The following is a 20,824-nucleotide window of genomic DNA, read 5'->3' as shown; positions in this document are numbered from 1 at the left end:
AGAAACGATCCAACACATCACTCCGGGGTGCAAGGTGATCACCCAGACTGAGTACACTCCTAGACTCGACCAGTTAATACATCAGAAGCTAGCGAGGAAATACCAGTTGACCAAAGAAAGTGTACCATACTACAAGTACGAACCCCAGGCAGTACTAGAGACCTGAACCCACAAGCTGTACTGGGATCGTGACATAATAACGGATAAAATCATCCCGCACAACAGACCGGACATAACCCTTGTGGACAAGATAGAAAAGGCTACCTACCTGATTGACATAGTGGTGCTGAACACTAGCAATGTCGAGAAAACCCATGAGGAAAAATTAGGAAGTACACGAACCTGATATATAAGATCAAGGAGATGTGGCATATGCAAGAAGTATCAACCATCCCAATCATCGTGTCAACCACCGGTATGGTCCCAATGATTCTACATAGCAGCCTAGCAGCAATAGGTCTCCCAGAGAACACCTACAAGGAACTCCAGAAAGTCGCAATCCTGAACACCTGTAGGATAGTCAGAGATTTCCTCGACCAACAGTAACACCAGACATAACAACCACTCTGTGTACTTGGTACCAGTACCCATCACGGAGTGGAACCCCCATTAGGCAGAAATAATAATATTTTTTCCCTCACCGGGTGGAACCCACCCATCAGGATAACATAAAATAATAATCATTGGACGTGAATATGGATTTTCTGATGATCTTCAATCTGAAATAAACTGCGACTATGAAAAAGGCATTTCTTCCATTAGGGGGAAATAAGATCCCTAATTTCAATATATATATTTTTTTCTTTTTCTGGAGGATCCATCGGAAGTTATTAGGATCCGTGTTCTTGTAACGTGTATTTCAATGACAATTTAAGACAAAAGCCCAGTGTACGAGAGAACTTTACTGTATAATTCCATAGCCTCATTCTGTATGTAATAATAAGTAAACTAGGCTTTCTACTTAGTACATCGATCTCGTATATTATGGAGGTATTTCGCCACGAGTTGCTTTGGTATTGTCCTACTCCAAGAGAGAATTATATTGCTATTATTTAAAAGCGTATACCACTGCCCAGACTGCAGTTTCGACTCTGCTTGGGGTTTCATTGGTAAATAGGAAGGCACTGCGAAGACCTCAGCAACCCTCTGAAATACTAAGGCAACTCGTGGCGAAGTGTCTCCACAATATGAGATCAATGCACTAAGTAGCGAGCTTAGTTTGCTCATTGCTACGCGACTAAACCTGCTCCAAGAGCCTAATTGTCCTAAATTAAAATTTTAAATTTTCTAATTATACACGTGAAAACAAGTTGGATAGCCTAGATAGCTTTTTAATGTATCTTTGTTATAATAAATATTATTATTCTTTGATCTTTAAAATATTTTCTTGTAGTTTAATTTATGATTTCAAAAATGTATTTATATATGTATGTTATTTGTTATTAACTCTCTCAGAAACAGGCATGGAGAATTACAATTTTACTACAACTCATAGAAACCAGTTATAGGAGATTACAAAACAACAATGCATATCATAAAGACGTTATGAACAGATAAATCATTAAATTACATACAATTTGTTGTACAAAATTACAACCACGTATATATTAAGAAGTAATTGGTCACATTCATAAATACAACTTTGCAGCACATGAAAAAATCCTTTACTTTTATATGAATTATAATCACAAAACGAAGGTAGATGGCGCTAGTGAAGAACAAGCGTATATTCAATGTAGTTCTGTCATAAGCTTAAACGACACAGAACGTGTTAAAATGTTAACTATTTTTGATATTTAATTCACTCTTAGTTTTTTAATGATGATTTAAATTAAGAACCGTATTTGAGCAATTATGGCTTCGGTCTTGAAAATCTCAAGAAGCAACATAAATCATATAAAAGTAAAGGTATATACAATTGTCAAAATTACGATTGTCCAAGAGAAAGATTAAAAAATCGTTTTTTTTTTTTTTTTTTTTTTTTGTAGGGCACATGGAACAGCTAGAAATTCAGAAAATTCCATTAAAAAAAAACATCTTTTCTGCTTTTTTTTCTTTAAATGTGATGTAGAGATAAGAACAGATACACAATCTGTGTTTTTGATGCTATGTTTGACTGGCAGCGCCACACGCGGGAAAATGTGAAACTACAGACATATTTAAACTTTGTAATTTATATTATAATTTGGAGACGCTCACAAAATATTTTCTGTTTTCGATTTGATAAATGTGTGTGAAGGCTGTTTTTGATTATCCCACGTAATCTGTTTTCTTATTTTTTGCATTTTTCTTTATAAAAATGTTGAAAACATTACATCAAAAAATGAGAAGTTGAATGATAAAGAAATAAAAGCATTGGTAAGGATTTATTCTGCTATCAGCAAGAAACAGCATCACATGTAGGAAAATGGCCGAAATGTGATAATGCATTTTACAGAACGGTTGAAACGAGCAGTTGTGTCAGGAATTTAAAAGGAAAAAAACATCAGGATTCTTTCTTCATATAGAAAAACTAAAATATGAAGAATGTTCGGCATTTTCTTTTATCGTTATATTTTATAGATAGACTAGACGACGAATATTCTTTAAATTAACATTTATTACAGCTTTGTTGTTTTAAAAATTAAATAGAAATATTTTTAAAAGAAAAAAAGTATTAAATTAAATATCATAAAATAATTACATTAATATATTTGAAGAATACTCTTTAAAATTTTAATAGAAATATTTTTAAAGGAGAAAAAATATTAAATTAAATATAAAATAATTACATTAATATTTTATGATATTTAATTTAATATTTTTTCTCCTTTAAAAATCTCCTCAGATTTATTTAATATATCAGGAGATAAAGGGGAAAGGCTTTATCTCCTGATATATTAAATGTACCACTTAAGATGGAACAGATGTCCCCTTAAGTGGAACAGATGTACCACTTAAGGGGACAAACTTTTCTTGAATGCGTAATTTTATCATTTCGATTGTCTGATGCTCGTAAATCATGACCTCTTTATACAGGTTTTGGAACATTTGGTTTATACTAATTACTTATTCAATATTCCAAGAACACTACGAATAATATCGAAGTACGCTTCATATAGTTATTCAAACAATTGTACAATAAATTTCGGTGATTTTTCTACCACAAGAAAAATCTTATAAAATGATCATTGTAGACTATTTCGACGAAATTATTTTTAATGATACTTCTCAAGTTATATTGCATATACTGACTCACTTAAAAACAATCTTCAGTTGTTCCATGTGCGCAGCTTTTGATGAGGATAGAGTCTTTGTGGTTAATTTACTTTTATATTTTTATTCGATTGAATTCACAGATTATTCTACACAGTCTGGTGGAATCACATGGGTTAGGAGAAAGATAGATACAGATAGAGCAAAAGATGAATTCATAATAATTATTGGCTCGATAATATGGAATTACAAAAACTGTGATAAATCACGTAGTCCTGTCTTTTTTTACGATGGCGAATTCGGTCTCCTTTTCATCTTCTTTAGGAGTGCAGCCGCTGTAAATGCAAATGAAAGTTTTCTTTCTCGAACTCACAGATGATTGCAGATTTTTAAATGACACTGACAAACATTGCAAAAAGCACATTAAAATCTGTCGATTGTTGCGAAAGATATGGTTGGAATTCATGCGAAGAAATCAAAGTGTTTTCCTTTCGCATAAATGGAACGAAACATTTCAAGTTCTAAAAGAGCAAAGCATTTCTTGTTAGAGGGCCAGAAACCAGAGCCAGATGATGCAGTTTGCTTTGATCAGGTATCAGCAGCTTGAAAGTAACTTGCACAACTCTGTTGGTACCAGTGTGCTTGTGATTGGACACATACTGAGCACGCCGACTGTAGTTTCGTGTGAAGAAATTCTTTTCTTTTTCTTTTTTTTTTTCATGGGCCCTTTTCTCCCCTTTGTGTATGTACGTGATGGAAATCACATCCTCAGAGAGAGACAGATAGAGAAAGGGAGGGAGAGAGAGATAGGAAGAACAAACAAGAGCCATGAGTTACTTAACTGACCCAGGAGTATGCATTCATGCCATTTGTAGTCCAGAATTTACACCCTGTTTTATGATATGACTCAACAACAGTGAAATTGGTGGAGAGAAGGGCCAGATTGTTGGGATATTTCATCCAATCTGGCATTTGAATGTCTTTTCCCTCGGATCTCACAAAATTCATCACCAATGTTCTGATGAAGTCTCCAAAGACTTTGTCTTCATCTGCGGGATTCTTCATGAACAAATCAAGACGGTCAAAGAATGCTACGATTTCCCAGAGGTGGAAACTGTAGGTGGCATCATAGTCGAATAGATGTACCTAAATGAGATTTTACTATTATTAGATATTGAAACTACGTGATAAAGGTCCCTAAGTTTTACTTTACATTTTTATATATTTAATGTATTTATATAGTATGAATCAGAGCTGTAATACTCAATATGTTCTACGTTGATAATAATATTAGTAAAATAATAAGAGGAGTTTACCTCAATATAGTACGTAGAACACGGAAGTGTTCTACGTACTATATTGAGGTAAACTCCTCTTATTATTTTACTAATATTAACGTATTTATATATTTCAACATAATCTACATAAAAAAGTCAGAAATTCTTTCAAATGAAGTAATACCACGAATCAAATGCTGTAAAATATAAAAACTTTGGTTATGTATATTCTATCACCAAGCTTTTTTTTTTTAATATTTATGTGATAAAAAACTGGGCGGCTGCAAATTCTGAGTGACCCTTCGTATAAATTAAATAACAAAATATGACCAAAATGACAACATTAATTAATTATAATACCAAATAAAAAGCACAACACTCTTAATGGTTCGTTTTTTGTAGAAATTTAAACATAATTAATGTGTGCATTATTGAGTTTTTTATTTAATTTAAATTTTAGATTTTTACATTTCCTCAATTTGTATGAGCTCTAGTGGGCAAACTGGAGGATATATAGTTAGCGAGCAGTGCATGGAATCCCAATGATTAGTTCTTTCTTTTAAAGTAGGCAAGTTCGCAATTGGTAGTGGACTTTTATTATTATTATCTTTTTTCGGAACAAAGGACACGATTATGCGTAAGTGCAAATTGTTAATCAGGAAAAAATGCCTTGTCAACTTAGACAACTGTTTGTTTAACAGTTAACATCTTCCTGTGGCTCCATCTATGAAGTGAATGTTGGACTATTCTCGTTTGTACTACAAAAGTGGCCCGTTCCGTAAAATAAAACTATTCGGAATTTTTAAATATTAATAACTTTGTACACACTTAGGAAGAAACAGTTTCAATTTGAGACCACTTCAAGCCCGATCGGTTAAGCCTATCGTTCACACTGACTGTCAAAAGAAAACGCCTTCTGTATTAGATATATAGATAGTTGGCATGAAGATAAACAGATTAATGTAAGACATTTCAGATATATTTTACTATAGAGGGCGCTGTCTTTGAATTGGAAGATTCTAATTTCGTTACTTGCCATTCGGTAATAATATGTCACTGATGATACTAAAAAACAAAATTGCCATTTTGGGGCTGTTTACAGACTACAGCATTCTCTTTTATATCTCTGTCTTATTATTTTTCTGACCTGGATGTTTTTCTCAATGGTCCTTTGGTAAGTACACGCCACAGAATAAAATGCTTAGTTGAGAAATAGCATTCCATTATCTGCAGTCACGCTATCTGAGTAAAGTTTAATGCCTTCTTTTAACCATCATGAATTACTCCCTCTTCTCCTCCCCCCCCCAAAAAAAAACTTTTGAGGAAAACATTGCACACTTCTGACTGTATTGCATTCTCATTCTAAACGATGCTTTAATCCAAGTTGGAAAACGTCAACGGCATAATAATACAAAAATAAATAAATAATCATATTTATTTGCAAAAGCAAACAACTAATGTTAAGATGCAATTGATTTAGTTTGTTAAAAAAAATCCCGATCACCAATATACCAATTTAATAATTTAATTAATATGATATATAAAATATATATGTATAATAAAAATTATATAACATTAATATTATAAAAATGTTAATAAAGCCTCATTCTAGAATATAATTCAAATAAAGAAATATCAACTATTGCTATTAGAGATAATAAAATATTGAATTTGACGTTCATGATTGACGTTTGTTCTTGATTGTTATTTCGTTCTTTATTGGTATATCAACCATTTTTTCCATCGTAAATCATTTTGTGGTATAAAAGTTCACTCCACCCTTTGTCAAAAGGGGAAATCTGTATTTCATCAACGTCATATTATCTGATGGATGTTTCTCTTAAATTCAGCCGTTGTTAAGAAACACTGAGAAGGAAGTGGAAATTGCAAGCAGCGACATCTATGCAATAATGCAGGAACCCGTGGTTAATTTAACACCCCTTTCAACGAGTAATCCTCCCCACCTGCTGATAAACATTTTATGCTTGTTTTGGTTAAAATGCAACGTTCTTTGAAGAACAGCTAACAACAGCTGCTGTAAATTTGCCATTCAAATAGGAACAATGGTGAGTGGTGTAAGACTACGTTCTCGTGAAATCCCTCAGACAAAGGGGCACAAGTTGTATACGCAGCACCCTAAAGCTGTAAAAAAAAAAAAAGAAAGAAAGAAAAACTTACGTCATCTCGATGTTCATGACAAGCAGTAATTTTTTTTTCTTTCTTTTAACTGCCTTTTATTGTCGTGTAATATCTGCAGACATTTATGACAGGCCATGGCAATAAAAGGGCACATCTTGGGGAAGTGTCATTCACTTGCCTTATATGGAAGTAGCGATTATAAAGCACATTAAAATTAAAACTTTTAATGTCTTAAAAAAATACTAATATCTTAATGCTTTGATGCTTCTGTACATTCTTGGTCTGATTTATAATTTTTTTTTATTTATTTATCCTTAACCAGAAATGATACTTTATGATGTGAGTGAAAAAAAAAAAAAAAAAGGTTGTCAAGAAGTTGTTTGATGTGAGCTGTCATGTGTGTACAAATTCACTTTACATAGCTTTTGGAAAATAGTGCAATATCAAGGCAACTCGTTAGAAAGAAAGTTTGCTTCGCTGAGAGAATAAAGATAATTAAATACTATTATAGTGCAATATCAAGGCAACTCGTTACAAAGAAAGTTTGCTTCGCTGAGAGAATAAAGATAATTAAATATTATACCTCTTTAAACTTTAAAAATTTTAAAATCCATCAGCTCACAATCCTCAAGGGATTTTAAAGAATTCATTGTATTTCATAGAAATATTTAAACATTCTCTGAATGGCATTAAAACTCTAAGAAGAGTCTCTCATATGATTAGGAAGGGATTTAATTTATGAATAATCTCTTTTCTCCAATGATAGTTGATAACAGTCCATGCAATACTTTTAGCGCTTCAATAAATAAAGAATAAAATATTATTCTATCTTTCGCTAAAGATAAATTAATTTTTCTAAGTACTTTTGTGAACTCTTTCACTTCTGGAACTGTTCATTGTACAAATAAGTGTTAATTAAAACAGCTACTCAACTTATACGAATTTATAACCCTTTTTATTAATAAGATCAACAACATAAACGTATTAAAACCAATGTAACGAATAACGAGCGAATATAAAAGTCAAAATTCTGTCCCTTACTTCCTCTACAAATTTATGGATTGAGCGTTGAGTGAAACGTGATGTTTTCAAAAAAGACTTTGAGGGACCATTATCCAAAGTTTACTGTAGTGGCCAAAAGTGTTCCAGAAAAAAATATAAAAGTTTTTACGATCCTCATAATTCAACGTTTATTACATTTTACTCTGCACTTTTAGGTAGCGCAAGTGCTGAAATACAAAGGCTTTCACAGAGATTTGCTAAGTTTTAGAGAACCAGAAAACAAGAGAAAGCTTTTAGGATAGAAATGCTATTCTCGTATGACTTTCCATAAGCCATAAGAAAGAAAACCTTTCTCTAGTAAATATTGATAATATTTAAATGTAAATAAATAAATGTAGCTTAATATGGTTGGTGTGCGTTTATGCAAAGCAACCAAGGCTTTGGTGTATTTATAACTTAATAATTAAACTAAAATTTGTATAGAATCTACCGACACGAGTTGCCTCGGTATTACACTACATAAATAAATGTGTTTTAATTAGTTTCTCTACTAATTTCGAAAGTTTTAGTTCTTTTATTTGTGTCTTATTTAAAAATATTGTAATAGAACGTTCGTTTTGTTTTATTTTCACAGTTTGTTCTCTGCAGAGGAGAAATGTGTCCATTATTTAGGGGATGCCGATGTACCTTTTTGAGGACGTACATTTTACCAATTTATCACGCACACTTCCGTAAATTAACATATAAACTGTCGCTGGTATTCAAAGAGCACACTTTTATGAAATGAATAAACATTTTCTTACCGGTTGCGAAGGGCGTGAATTTAGAATATAGCGGTACACTGGAGATTCAAAAGTTGCAGCCATTTCGCGTGCCAGATTGTTAATTGGACATGTTTGTCGGACGTCTGATACCATGGTGGTGTAGAGAAGTTCAGGAGTTACAGATACACCTATAAAGACAGTTTGTTAAACTTCTACAGTAGTAAATGTAAGCAAAATAAGACAAAATAACCGAGTTTTCATTTCGAATATTTACGTACATTTTTTTTTTTTTCAAAAGAAAGCAAACTAAATAAAATCCAACATAGTAATAAAACAATAATCGAATAGTAAATTTTCAAAGAATCTGTCATTTATACAATATTTAATAATAAGTCAGCCCATCTTTGGCTTTCATTCCAAGCTGTATCCTTGTCGGTAGAGTACAAAATATTGAAAACAGGGATGCTGTATTTTGGTTCTTCCTCCTTCAACACTAAGGTCAGTTCAGCTACTGCGTGCCTGGTTCGAAGTCGATATTCCAGTTCATCCCAAAGTGTTCAGTGGGGTTACGGTAGAGTGATAAAAAAAGAGAAACACTGGAAATTTTTATTGGAAAAGGAGAGCAGGGATGATAGATAAGTATTGGAGAAAAGGGGCGATGATAAGAGAGGTAGACTATAGGAAGAGGGGCCCTGCGGAGGGACCTACCCTCCACAGGGTTAATGGTGGCAGTGTCCATCAGGCGAAGGGTTTGGAATGGGAGGGAGGTGGGAGAGGGGAAGCAGGGATTGTAGAGGTGAAAAGTCATAGGGCTAGGGGGGCCTAAGTGGGAGGGGGAGATCGCACTGTGGAAAGGGCTTCTCCGTTTAGTGATCCCGCACCGGCCAGACCAGCTGGAGCCGATGTCAGCTAATGTCTTGTCTCAAAAGGGGACTTATCTTATGGGGCTTTGCAGTTTTGCTGTTATGGCACAAACAGATTGCTGATATTCCATCCTACGATGACTTTCAGTTGAAAGTCGCTAAGCTGTGTACTATATTCGTTAATTTGCTACCTTATAATGTAAACAGTTGTTTATAAACATATTTCTGACACGTGGATGGCGAGTATGGTTCATTTTTCCCAAATCCCTAGGGTGTCCAGATACTTTTGGAAATACATGTATGTGCTCAATATTTTTGGTCAAACTCAGCAAAATAGTAAGCCTCAATAAATCTAAAAATTTAGTTCGTTAATAGACTAAATTTTTGCAAATTTTCAAAAATTCTTCTTTCTTTTCATGTTATTAAATAAACTGAAATAATCTTTAAAAAAAAAAAAACTAACAGTAATTAATAAAGGAAAACTCTGCTGTATAAAATTCCCACGCTCCTCACCTGTAAAGAGAGAGGCGTTATACAGTTGAACGACTATTCTGCTAACTCTAGGTCCAAAACTATCCAGACTTGTAGTGACGTATTTTTTATATTGGTTCCAGGTCCATGATTCCAGGTTATCTGGACCAGGCCAAAAGTCCACAGCTTGAGAGGCAGTTCCTGTTTTAAAAAAAAAAGAATACATTATCATTAAATAAAAACCACTTTAAATTAATTGTAACATTTTAATTAATCCTAGAATAAAGTTGAAGAAAGAAACTACGAATTGTGTAATTTTTAGAGATGGAGGAGAACTCTTCTCACGAATCTTGAGATGGACTGCGAATTCAGTAACTGAACTTTTATTTGAAAGCAATCTTTTCTTGCGGTTTCACGCTGAAAATGTTAGTGTTATAGGATGGGTAATCAACGATCTTGTTGGAGACAATAAGGTTTGCAGTTTATCTAACACGTAAAAACATTTGCTAAGAGTAATGGTCGCTTGTCAAAGTACAGTAACATTAACTAAGTCAGCAAGTAGTCACGAAAAACTGCTTAGCTGGCCACGCACAGCCTTGGGCTCCACAGAGCTGCTTAATGATCGCAGACAATTGCCTTCCTTCAGGAGAACCACATTTGTGGAGAGGCAGAAAATCGTAACCTGGACATAATTTGCCGTTTCTCAGGAGACAACAGTGTCATCAGTGCAAACCAGCACGGTCTCCTGACTTTCCATAACCAAGATTTCCCATGCTTTTCAAATTTATGAGCACCTTATTTATTTCTATAGCCAAGATCTCCCATACTTTTCAAAATTAATTATAACATTTTAATTATTCGTTTTAGAAAAATTAAAAAAAAAAGAGAAGGGTTGAGAGATGTGTAATTTTTAGAGATGGAGAGGAATTTCTTCCATCGTTCGAACAATACTGTAAGATTTATTGTTTTAGAATGGTATGTTTTAAAAAAACAGTACGTTTATTATAATAAATGAAATTTATTAACTAATGATATTAATAGACTAACTGAAAACAAATTGGAAACGTGCAGTGCATTACATTTCAGGCTCTTTGTAATTTAATTTTTTAAATAAATTAACATACTTTTTGCTTTTCTCGTTTCTTAATACAATAAGAAAACAATAATAATTCGCGATTTATGTATTTATTAAGCTAATAACAAAAATACGAGCTCCTCAGGAAGTAACGACTTTTATGCGTAAACTGTGAACAGAATACATTCCATTTCTGCGCATCCGCCATATTGTTTATTCATTCCTCCAATCATATTAGTGCTTCAGTTATAATGTATGGTACGCGGATAGCCTATGTTATAGGAATAAAAAATAATAAGAAGAAATAAGAAATAATACTTATCGGATTTCTATTGGTGCGATTTTAATGAAAATTGTTGTAACTGGGCAAGTTGACTTGTGCTCACGTTTGTAATCATGGCGGTCCCAGTTATTGGAGTTGCTATAACCGAAAAATTCTCAATATCATCAAAGAAACAAGTTCATTTTTTAAAAAAAGGCATATTTCAATATCATAATAGATATTTATGTTGTTTGAAAGATGGAGTGGTAAGCACGCACCCAAGATTGGAGCAGAGTACTATCCGTGGTGTAAGAATTGCTAACTATGGACCTCTAGTCCTTGGTCCTGAAGTTGACGAATAAATGAAGTTCCACAGTTTCTTGAGGATGCTTGAAAGACACGGCAAACCAAATTTCCACATTACTGAGGTAAGTCGCAACATATTTCAGAGAATTTGCATCTCATCTTGCCATATTCTTGATACGTGCATTGAAAATTTATTTATAAAGGAAAGACAGTTTAATTTACTTTCAAATAAACTTAAACAATAAGGTTTTAAAGTACTTCTAACATTATATTTGACTTTAATTTTTAATTATTTATCAAATTTTTTTACCCTTGTCAGATTGCATGGATCTTCAGTTAGTTTGTTCAATTGAATTATCTCTAATAGTTTTAATCTTAACTTAGAAAAGTGTTTTGTTTCTAATCATGACTCTCATAAACATTCTTTTCAAATTTGATTATATTTTGGAAACTAATCTTATAAACAGAACCTTCGAAATTAGAAACTGAGTTAAACGTATACTTAGGGACTTTACAAATGTTCCCCTATGATTAATATTTACAGAGTGTTTCTTCCGAACCTGGATAAAGCAATTCAAGTTTGGTCTCCTTATTGTGTTAATAAAGTCCACGAATCGGCAACAGAAATCAGCAGCAAAGTGTTTTTTACGAAGAAATGACTTCAGGGCAGGAAAGAGGAAGAAATCCGAGGGTTCAGGGTCGGGGAATAAGTAGGATGCGGCATATTTCAAACCCACATTCGTGGGCAAACCTCACTGAAGCATTCAAGGAATGCGCAGGGACATTGTTGTGTAGCAGGCGTACACCTTTTGACAGCATCACCTTGCCAACACATGGTTGCACCTTTGCCCTTTTTTGGGGGGGGGGATGATTCTGCATACTTCCACTGTTTTGACATTTGTTTAGTTTCGGTATCATAGTTATGGATCCAAGCTTCATCCATGGTGACTAGCCATGGAAAAACTCTTCTTCTTCCTTTTCCTGGCACATCGACAACATTTCATGCTCACGTTGTGCCCTTTCCTTCTTCTGGTAAGGGGTCAGAAGAAGGAAAGGAAGAGCTCTGTAACTAGTTCTTTGACTCTAATACAGCGATCTTCCAGAATTAATTCCTCAATTTTTGAAACAATCTCTTCTGTAACAGCAGTTTCTGGGAGTCCTGGCATTTCTTTATCACACACGAGGTTCTTCCACATTTGAATTGTTTATACCAATGTACAACAACACTGAAATCTGGGCAATCTTCTCTAATTTTCTAGTTACCAGTTAAGAAATGATATTCGGCTCTGGCAATAAAAATGGGAACTGAAATACAGTATATTGTGAACTCGACTTGTACAGGAGCTGCGATTTTTGTAAACTGTAACATATTGTGATTCGAATAAAATTGTGTAGTGAGGGAGTTTATAACTACAAGAAATACTTACCTACTAGTACTGGAATATCGTTTCCGTGTCCTGTCTGGAAGATTTCAGAAGGAACTGCTCTCAAGAGGTCACCTAAAGGAAGAGAAGAACGCCGTTAGCTAAAGTGATGAGAATCAGCAGTGCGATATCACACAAAGTAACTTACTTCTGCAATAGATTGACTGTTGAATTAACGCCAAGGTAATTCAGTCCATGTGGAGTCAGTATGTGGAAATTTCTTGTGTTCTAAGACAAGTTTGTCTGTTTCTGTAAAGACCTTTTTTGTCGCTCGCCCTGTTCCGATTAGAAATCTATTCAAGGATACTAGGAGAGACTAGGCAAAAGGTAAATTATTAACCACCTTTGCTAAAGACGGTGAAAGAAGTTAAAACGGAATCAAATAAAGTCTAAAGAATTGGCGAAGTGGATAAAGACATCATGAAAGCGTCAAATTAACACTTAATTTCCAAATTAAGCTCCAGTTGCTGAGATTATTAAATTAACATATCCCTCGCGTGCATCTCTCATACCGAGCAGGAATACACGGTAAAACACGTACCTCCAATGAGGAAGATGTGGCCCATTATGTATGCTGTAGGTGACCTTTCTCTTGAGGTACCTTCCAAAAAGAAATAACAACCAATTTGTTGCCATATGAAGCCATATTTTCTAGTTAGGGTAGCGTGCATTTACAGCTACCCTGTCTTGAAATAATCATTATGCATCATAACGTTCCGAAGTTATTTTCCAAGTCTGTAATTGAAGGTACAAGTTATGTACAGTTTGATACGTAGAACATGTAATAGAAAATAAAGTTTTATTTTTTAAGTTACCTAAAAGTCTTCGTGATGAGTTCCATGGATTTAACATTTATCCACACGATACTAGAGTTGCTTTCTATCACGCACTTGCCCTACCAGTACTCCAACTTTTGCATCAGTACTGAAGATGGACAGCAGTATCGAATTTTGTTGTATGAAATGAGAGTACACAAAACACTTTTTCCAATGGTACAGCCATATTTGATACGTGCTGCTATCTACATATACAAAAATTAACTAGACAGTTATGAATATCGTAAAACAATCCAGAGTTTTTGTACAGCATTTTGTATTACATGCTGAATTAGAGTATATGTTTTTACTACAATAAATTTTCAAAGATTTTTGGAAAGGTTGAGCACTGTTTGGATTTTAAATTTCATTCCTAAAGAATATTTTATTTAGTATAGATCATTGCAAGGTAGGGGGGAAAATAATACAGTAATACAAAAAAGGGCACGATGGCCCAGTGGTTATGACACTGGACTACCAGCTGATGGACCGAGATCGAGCCCCACTTTGGCGGAAGCGAACTTGTCTCCATCACGCTTGGAGACCGGTATAATAATAATAGTTATAAATTAGAATAATTATAAAATAAACATCGCAAAAGTTGCTCCAGCGGACGTACATTCCCCAAAGTCGCAGATGGTGGCTTCATCTGGTGTCACTCCCAATAATTAACACTACCCCTGGGCATAAGCCAAAGCTAAACAATCCACCTCTGCGGATGGATGATGTCGAAAAGAAATAATAATCAGATTGCATCGAGTGTGGCTCAGGATAAAGTCATTCACATTCAGGCAGAGGGGATCAGTTCTAAAAGTCGGAGACACTCTCCTGAGGAAGACAGTGGAGCAAATGGCGCTGTCCCCCGTATGGCTACCACAAGAGAGGGGCAAGACCATCCAGTCCCACCAGTTGGAAGTGTTCTCTGAGCAACGGCGGTAGTGATCACCCAGGAAGGAAGAAAACGTCGATGCATGAAGTGGAGCATCGAAATGAATACGTACATCATGCGAGCATGCTGCGAAATAACCAAGCTAAACAGCAGACATAACAACCACCCTGTGTATTTGGTAGCAGTACCCATCAATGGGTGAAAGCTACCAATCAGGAATAATAATACAATATTTATTAGTCTTCTTGATGAATTCTTAAATTACATCAAAAACTCGTTAAGGATTTCAGAATCCTTAATGAGTTTTAATAATAATAATAATAATAATAATAAATAAATAATATACATTTTAAATATAAAAGTAATTAGGTAAAATTTATTTTAATATTTCATATTAAAATTTATTTTAATATTTCATTTTTATAAATAATGAATTAAAAAGGTTTAAAAAACTTGTATAAATGAGGAACAGCCAGAGCAAACCATGTAACATATTTTATTCAACAAAATAACTTGTAAAACAAGGCACAGTGTTATGACCACAGTCTATGCATGCTATGAACATCCCTTACCATCCACCGATATCATTTGTTCAGAGTAAATTCCCTGAATGGGAAGATCCGTTTGGTCTCTTATTCTGAAAGACGGATCATCCTTCCCCAAGAAGGTGCCGATCACTTCCTTGGGGGTCATTTTCCTGAGGCACTTGGCATCGCGACAGCCACTTCTCTGCTGAAAGAAGGCACGATTGTACTTGGACACGTCTATGAAGGTATGGTTTAAGATATCAGTGGGGCCGATCAGCCAAGCACTTCTGAAGAGTCCATCAGCTGCTGGAGATGCCATCATGACGACTATGGAGGCGCCACCGGCATCTGCACCAAACACAGTTACCTGAATGGAGAAAATACAAATAAATATTCAAAACGCTGCTAAACAAACAGTTTACCCAATTATATTCATATTAATATTTATCCTAAAGGTATTTTATAGCTAATTTAATATTCATCATAAATTTTGAATAACTTTGTTTAACATAAATAAATTCATGAATGAAAAGTAGAAATTAGGGAACATTTTAAGCTTTATCCGCTATTGGTCAAATTCATGTACTGTATTTTATTAAACGGTACCTTGAAATAGAGTAATAAATATGGTGTATTAAATATTCAGAAAATTTTTGGTAAATATTTAGAAATTTTTGAATTTTATTAATATTTATAATTTTATATTTAATTTCCATTAATATTCATTACAAATTTATTTAATGCATTGTTTATTTAATGTAATACAAACTTATGAATTGGTTATCATTTTATATTTCTTATTTTCCAATGGCTTGGTTAGCATGTCTCATCGTATCAGTCTTTTCTGGAATAATGTAGCAGAAAAAGAAAAATAAAAGCTGATAAAGGGTGGAAAATCCTCCCTTTTATGTATTTTCTGAGTAATCTGACTCGGCTTATAAACGGAAGAATCCACGTGATCACGAATTGAGTGAACAGAAGATTGTAACACAGGAAATAAAGTAGGAAAGATAAAGATCCAGTTTTTATGACTCTAAAGTAAGCCCTAATACTCGTATTTCTGTTTATTTTCGTTTTTTGATGTCATTCCTTCTATGCATACCTTCTCTTCGTCACGTGATTTCCGTTTCCTTGATAACCATCTTGATTGTGCGCATAAATCGAGTTTTCAACCACAAAGATAAAAGATGAAAACACTTCGGCCTTAATTTTCCGCCTCAAAATACACAACGAAATTTAAGAGGGAGTTACCTGTACCCTCTTCACCCCTTGACATTCGACAAGGTCGATGTAATACGACAATCCGCATTAGTATCTTTTGTTAATGGGAAGAGACACTAACAAAAATAGGTTTCTAGTATAGAAAACTTTGTTCAATTCGTGCTAATGGTACTTTATGGTGTGTACGCTTGTAAGAGGTTGTGTTCAAGTCCTTAGCCACGAGCAATGTCTTAGATAATTAGGAGAATAATTCATTCTCTCATTATGTACAAGTGACTGCCTCTATGAAATTTATTCTTAATGAATATTTCTAAGTTTATTTCTAACAAAGCTGGTTGTAGCACATTAGACGTCGGTGTGTACACTATCCAAGCAAAATATTAAGACCATTACCTTGTTTTAGCAATCGGCAGTTCCTCTCCACTTAGTAGCACAAGTTTCGCGGTGAGGACCGACAAATGTGTTACTGCAGGTTCGTGCCATGAGGTCGATACGAAGTACCTGACTGACATGGGCAATGGACGTGATCTAACAAACTTCGAAAAAGGGATTTTCGGGTACTGGTTGAAAGGTGGCAGTGTTATGGAAACTGAGAATCATGTATGCCGTTCGCGGAGTGCTGTAGTTAAGATGTTCCAAGAGTGGACAGACAATGGACAGAGCAACAGTCCTAGACTGTCCCGCCTTGAATGGTTGACCATTGACTTTGTCAGCCCGGATATCACAGTGGTTCTCCACGGCGGGTGGAAAAGGCTCGGGTTCGAATCCCGTCAATGAACTTTTATGGACTTTTTCATTCCTTGCCCTCATGGGTGGCACAGTTGGTAAAATTGCAGTCCTCCACAGAGCGGATGGAAAAGACCTGAGTTCGAATCCCGTCAGTGACGCGAGGAATTCTTTATGTGCCTTTTTCACAAAGTGGCTGAGTTAGTTGGTCTCAGGCAAGGGTAGTATGGTTTTTTCTCCCAGAAACTCGGGTTTCTCGTCCAGCAAGCAGTAAATCTACCACAGAATACTAAGGCCACTATGGTCATATTGCTCCGTGTATATTGTCTGTAAATTTCGTGTGTTCTGAGGTCGATTTTCTGTTTGCTGGACGAAAAATTCAAGTTTCATGGAGGAAAAACCATCCGACTAACTCAACTATGTTGTGAAAAAGACCCATAAAAATTCCCCACGTTGACACGTATAACGCCACATTTGGAATTGTGTCCTAGTATAGAGATAGCACCTAAAAAGACATCAGTACTTTTGAAAGGGCCTAAAGTCGTGCAGATCAATTGGTGAGATCTTCAAATGGACTTCCGTATGAGGAAAAAACAACGAATATATAGGTTATAGAGTTTGGAAATTATTCACTTTAGAGGAGACTTGACTGAGGTGTATAAAGCACTCAGATGTGAAAGTAAAACGAATGAATGAGGGTGGAAATTTCACTGTTATAAATGAATCTAGCACTAGGAATTCATAAATTCAAATTACGGGGAAAGAGAATAAATTTTGGAAAGGGTCAGCCTCATGGTTTACGTGAAAAGAAAAACACGTAGGTTGTTTATTTTCTTTCTTTTTGTATATTTTTACAGCAAAAACCTGTCGATTCCTTTCATTAATATTGCTTCTATGAACGTTTTTTGGATCTGGAAGCGGTATTTGCATCCCGAATGCGAGTTTTCTGGTCTCAGAATTTACCTGATGAAATTTTGATCAATAAAGAAAAAGGAATATGTAAATTACATTAAATACTTACTTTATTCGGATCGCCTCCGAAGCAGTTGATGTTTTCTTTTACCCACTGAAGAGCCATCATCTGGTCCCATATTCCATAGTTGCCCAATGAGTCGGTGATAATGTTGTCCACCAGAACATCAAGGGCCATGAATCCTATCGTATAAAGCCGGTAATTCATTGAGACGAAAACAGCATTAACGCTCTTTGCTACTCGTCCAGATGGACTCAGTCCAGGTTGATGTCCGCTGCCAAATTGTAGGAATCCTCCGTGAATCCACACCATCACCTCCAGACCTGCCTGGGGAAAATAGTACGTGGTAATAATGGTCGACAAGTAAAGATTTGGGTGCTTGTTCAAATACACGAGAGACAAAAGTTAGTTTTAGCCAGAAAATGAAGGATCACAGAGTGGTGCGGTACATAATATTATTAATAAAGCAGTTGAATGAGATTTTAATTGTAACATTCATGCAATTAGCGTTTATCTCACTGGGAATAATTTAGAATTGTCACAAAATGCTTTCGTATTTGAAAATTATTTTATTAAATTCTAGTTAATATCATAAACTCGATTCCTGGTTGAGACTTCTCGAATGCTATACAATTTATGTTGATGAAACTCCAGGCCAACCTCCTAAAATGTATTTCCCTAAACGAGCATAACATATTCATGGTCGTTTTGCTTTTATGCTTGCAATACCTTTATATACATCTTTTTGGCATTTCCATAATTGAAAACCGAACTCCAGGCAGCAACAAATTGGTTGTTATTTCTTTCGGAAAGCACCACCATAAAGAAGAACATTCACTTCAGAATACTACAGTAGTTGGCTGTTCTCGTGTTTTCTTACTGGGCAATCGTATTGTTCCGTTTATTTCTGTTCGGCGGGTAAGATGCGCGAGGTATACGCTGATCGGATGATTTCAGCGACAGCAGCTTAATTTAGAGAATGAAATGTTTGCTTAATTCGAGTCCTTCTCTCCTTATGTTGTTAGCCACATTTCCCTTCATTCTTGAAATGTTATTTGAATCCATTTAAGGTCGTCTTAACTCGTTTTACTGGCTCGAACTAAAGTAGTTAATTACGTTACTGCGTTGTGGATTCTTCCTTCTGTGGCTGAAATATTGAAAATCTGTTTTCCGTTCGGAAACAAGACAGCTGGAAGAAATAATTCATTCATTCGTTTCTTCAACTTGTTTTATATACCAAATTCACAAGCAATGCTCATATAAAACAATCATGCACACATTCTGACAAAAGAATCCTTGTGCGCAACCATGCACTGAGGGCTCTCCACAAAATGAGAGAGACCATCAGAGCCAGTTGCTCCATTAGCAGGGATGGAGTTGATGGCAGTGACAGCCATCTGTTCAGTTAGCTGAATTTTACCTATAATGTCAAAATCCTGACCTTCATAAACTAGAATACTACACCTTCAATTTGACCAAAAATCATTTTACAGAGCTATAACAGAAGGGGACTCTTAAGCGGTGTGCTATTGGGATTGCTATTTACTGCTATGCTACTACCATTACTCCACGGTAAACCAAACTTCACATGCTATACTGATTATATCACGCCCTTGACAACCATGCACAAGTTGATCTTCCAAACTACGACTCACCTGCTACGTATGGTATGCAGATAAACCCAACCAAAGACACCACAGCGGTCCTCAGAAGATGCCAACCTGTGACAAACAGTTTAAAATTACATTTCTATAATGATCACTCTTATACCAAATGAATACTTCTGAGCTGTTGGGATTCAGTTTCTTGTGAAGTTCTTCATTTATCTATTTGTGGTCGAGCATAGAATTTAGATTCTGTTTCACTTTCTTTTCTATCTGATTAGTAGGGTCCGTTTTCGATTATTTGTAGATGTTGGAGTCTTTTAGCAATTCTTGAACTTTATCAGTCTTTTATCTGCTTTTGATATGAGGATGGTTTCATCTTTCTTCATGTGTGATAATGCTCTTCTTTCACAGGTTGTTAAATTGTTGACTCTCTTGTAAAGCGCATTATGGCCTCAGCTGCCAACGCGCCATTAAACACCAAATCAATCAAACAAACAAACAAACAGATCCTCTTGTAAATCTTTTTGTAGTCTGTTTGGAAGAAACTGCATGGAAGTGAGGATGACCCAGTTAACAGCGCAACATTGTAGTTGATAACCACAAATAGGCTGCACCCTTTAGCATTATGTATTGGAATTTTAAATGTATGTATGTATGGAAGTGAGGTTAATGAAATCCCTAGCGTGCTCATCCCGAACGTTCCTCTGAATGCTGTGGAGTTGGGCAAGGAAATTAAGGATGGGGTGGGATTGAAATTTAATTCTTTATTTACTACATTTATTTCCGCTGTAGTTAGAGTTCTAGAACTTAAGTTAATGATATAATTAGGAAGATTAGAATTATGTCTAGGGTGGGGTGCTAGGGAAAAATTCACGCGGTATAAGAGTGGTTTAATTACCACTCTTATACCACGTGAATTTTGGAAATCTATATTTCATGGAAAACCATCACGTAGCATCCTTCTCCAACTATATTAAACTTAATAAAATTATTTTTACAATATGATAGGAATAAAATTAATATTAAACATTCATTATACGTTTTCTAAATAATTAATCAACAAATAAAACAAAGTTCATAATTCAATTCTTCACGTAAATTGTTTTTTTTTTTTTTTTTTTTTTATTTCCTCCCCCGCATATCCCAAAGAGGATGGGATATTCGGGGAATATCTTATCCAGAAAAAAAAAAAAATAAAAAATAAATAATAATAATAATAAAGAGAAAAGCCTTATCTTTTTTTAAAAGTCTTATCTTATTAGATCTTTTTTTTGGCTTCTTTTGTAGA

The 20,824-nt window shown here is 34.8% G+C and overlaps 1 protein-coding gene across 1 annotated transcript in view; it reads right to left on the bottom strand.

Annotated features, from left to right (window-relative positions):
• Nucleotides 1–3,235: 3,235 nt before the first annotated feature.
• Nucleotides 3,236–20,824, bottom strand: part of LOC150082156 (uncharacterized) — a 54,546-nt gene continuing 36,957 nt past the window's right edge. Inside the window, exons 3-8 of the mRNA XM_090380019.1 lie at nt 17,978–18,256; nt 15,055–15,376; nt 12,782–12,853; nt 9,754–9,912; nt 8,417–8,565; nt 3,236–4,341 (exon numbers count right to left, since the gene is read on the bottom strand). Of these exons, the coding sequence (XP_090236145.1) occupies nt 4,033–4,341; nt 8,417–8,565; nt 9,754–9,912; nt 12,782–12,853; nt 15,055–15,376; nt 17,978–18,256 (1,290 nt within the window). The 3' untranslated portion in view covers nt 3,236–4,032. The remainder of the gene's footprint in view (nt 4,342–8,416; nt 8,566–9,753; nt 9,913–12,781; nt 12,854–15,054; nt 15,377–17,977; nt 18,257–20,824) is intronic.

The sequence above is a fragment of the Mastigoproctus giganteus genome, chromosome 8, assembly GCF_048544385.1.
Source record: "Mastigoproctus giganteus isolate SK-2022 chromosome 8, ASM4854438v1, whole genome shotgun sequence".
NCBI classification, from domain to species: Eukaryota; Metazoa; Arthropoda; class Arachnida; order Uropygi; family Thelyphonidae; genus Mastigoproctus; species Mastigoproctus giganteus.
Note: the sequence above shows the minus strand (reverse complement) of the source record. Positions and strands in the feature narration are given on the sequence as shown.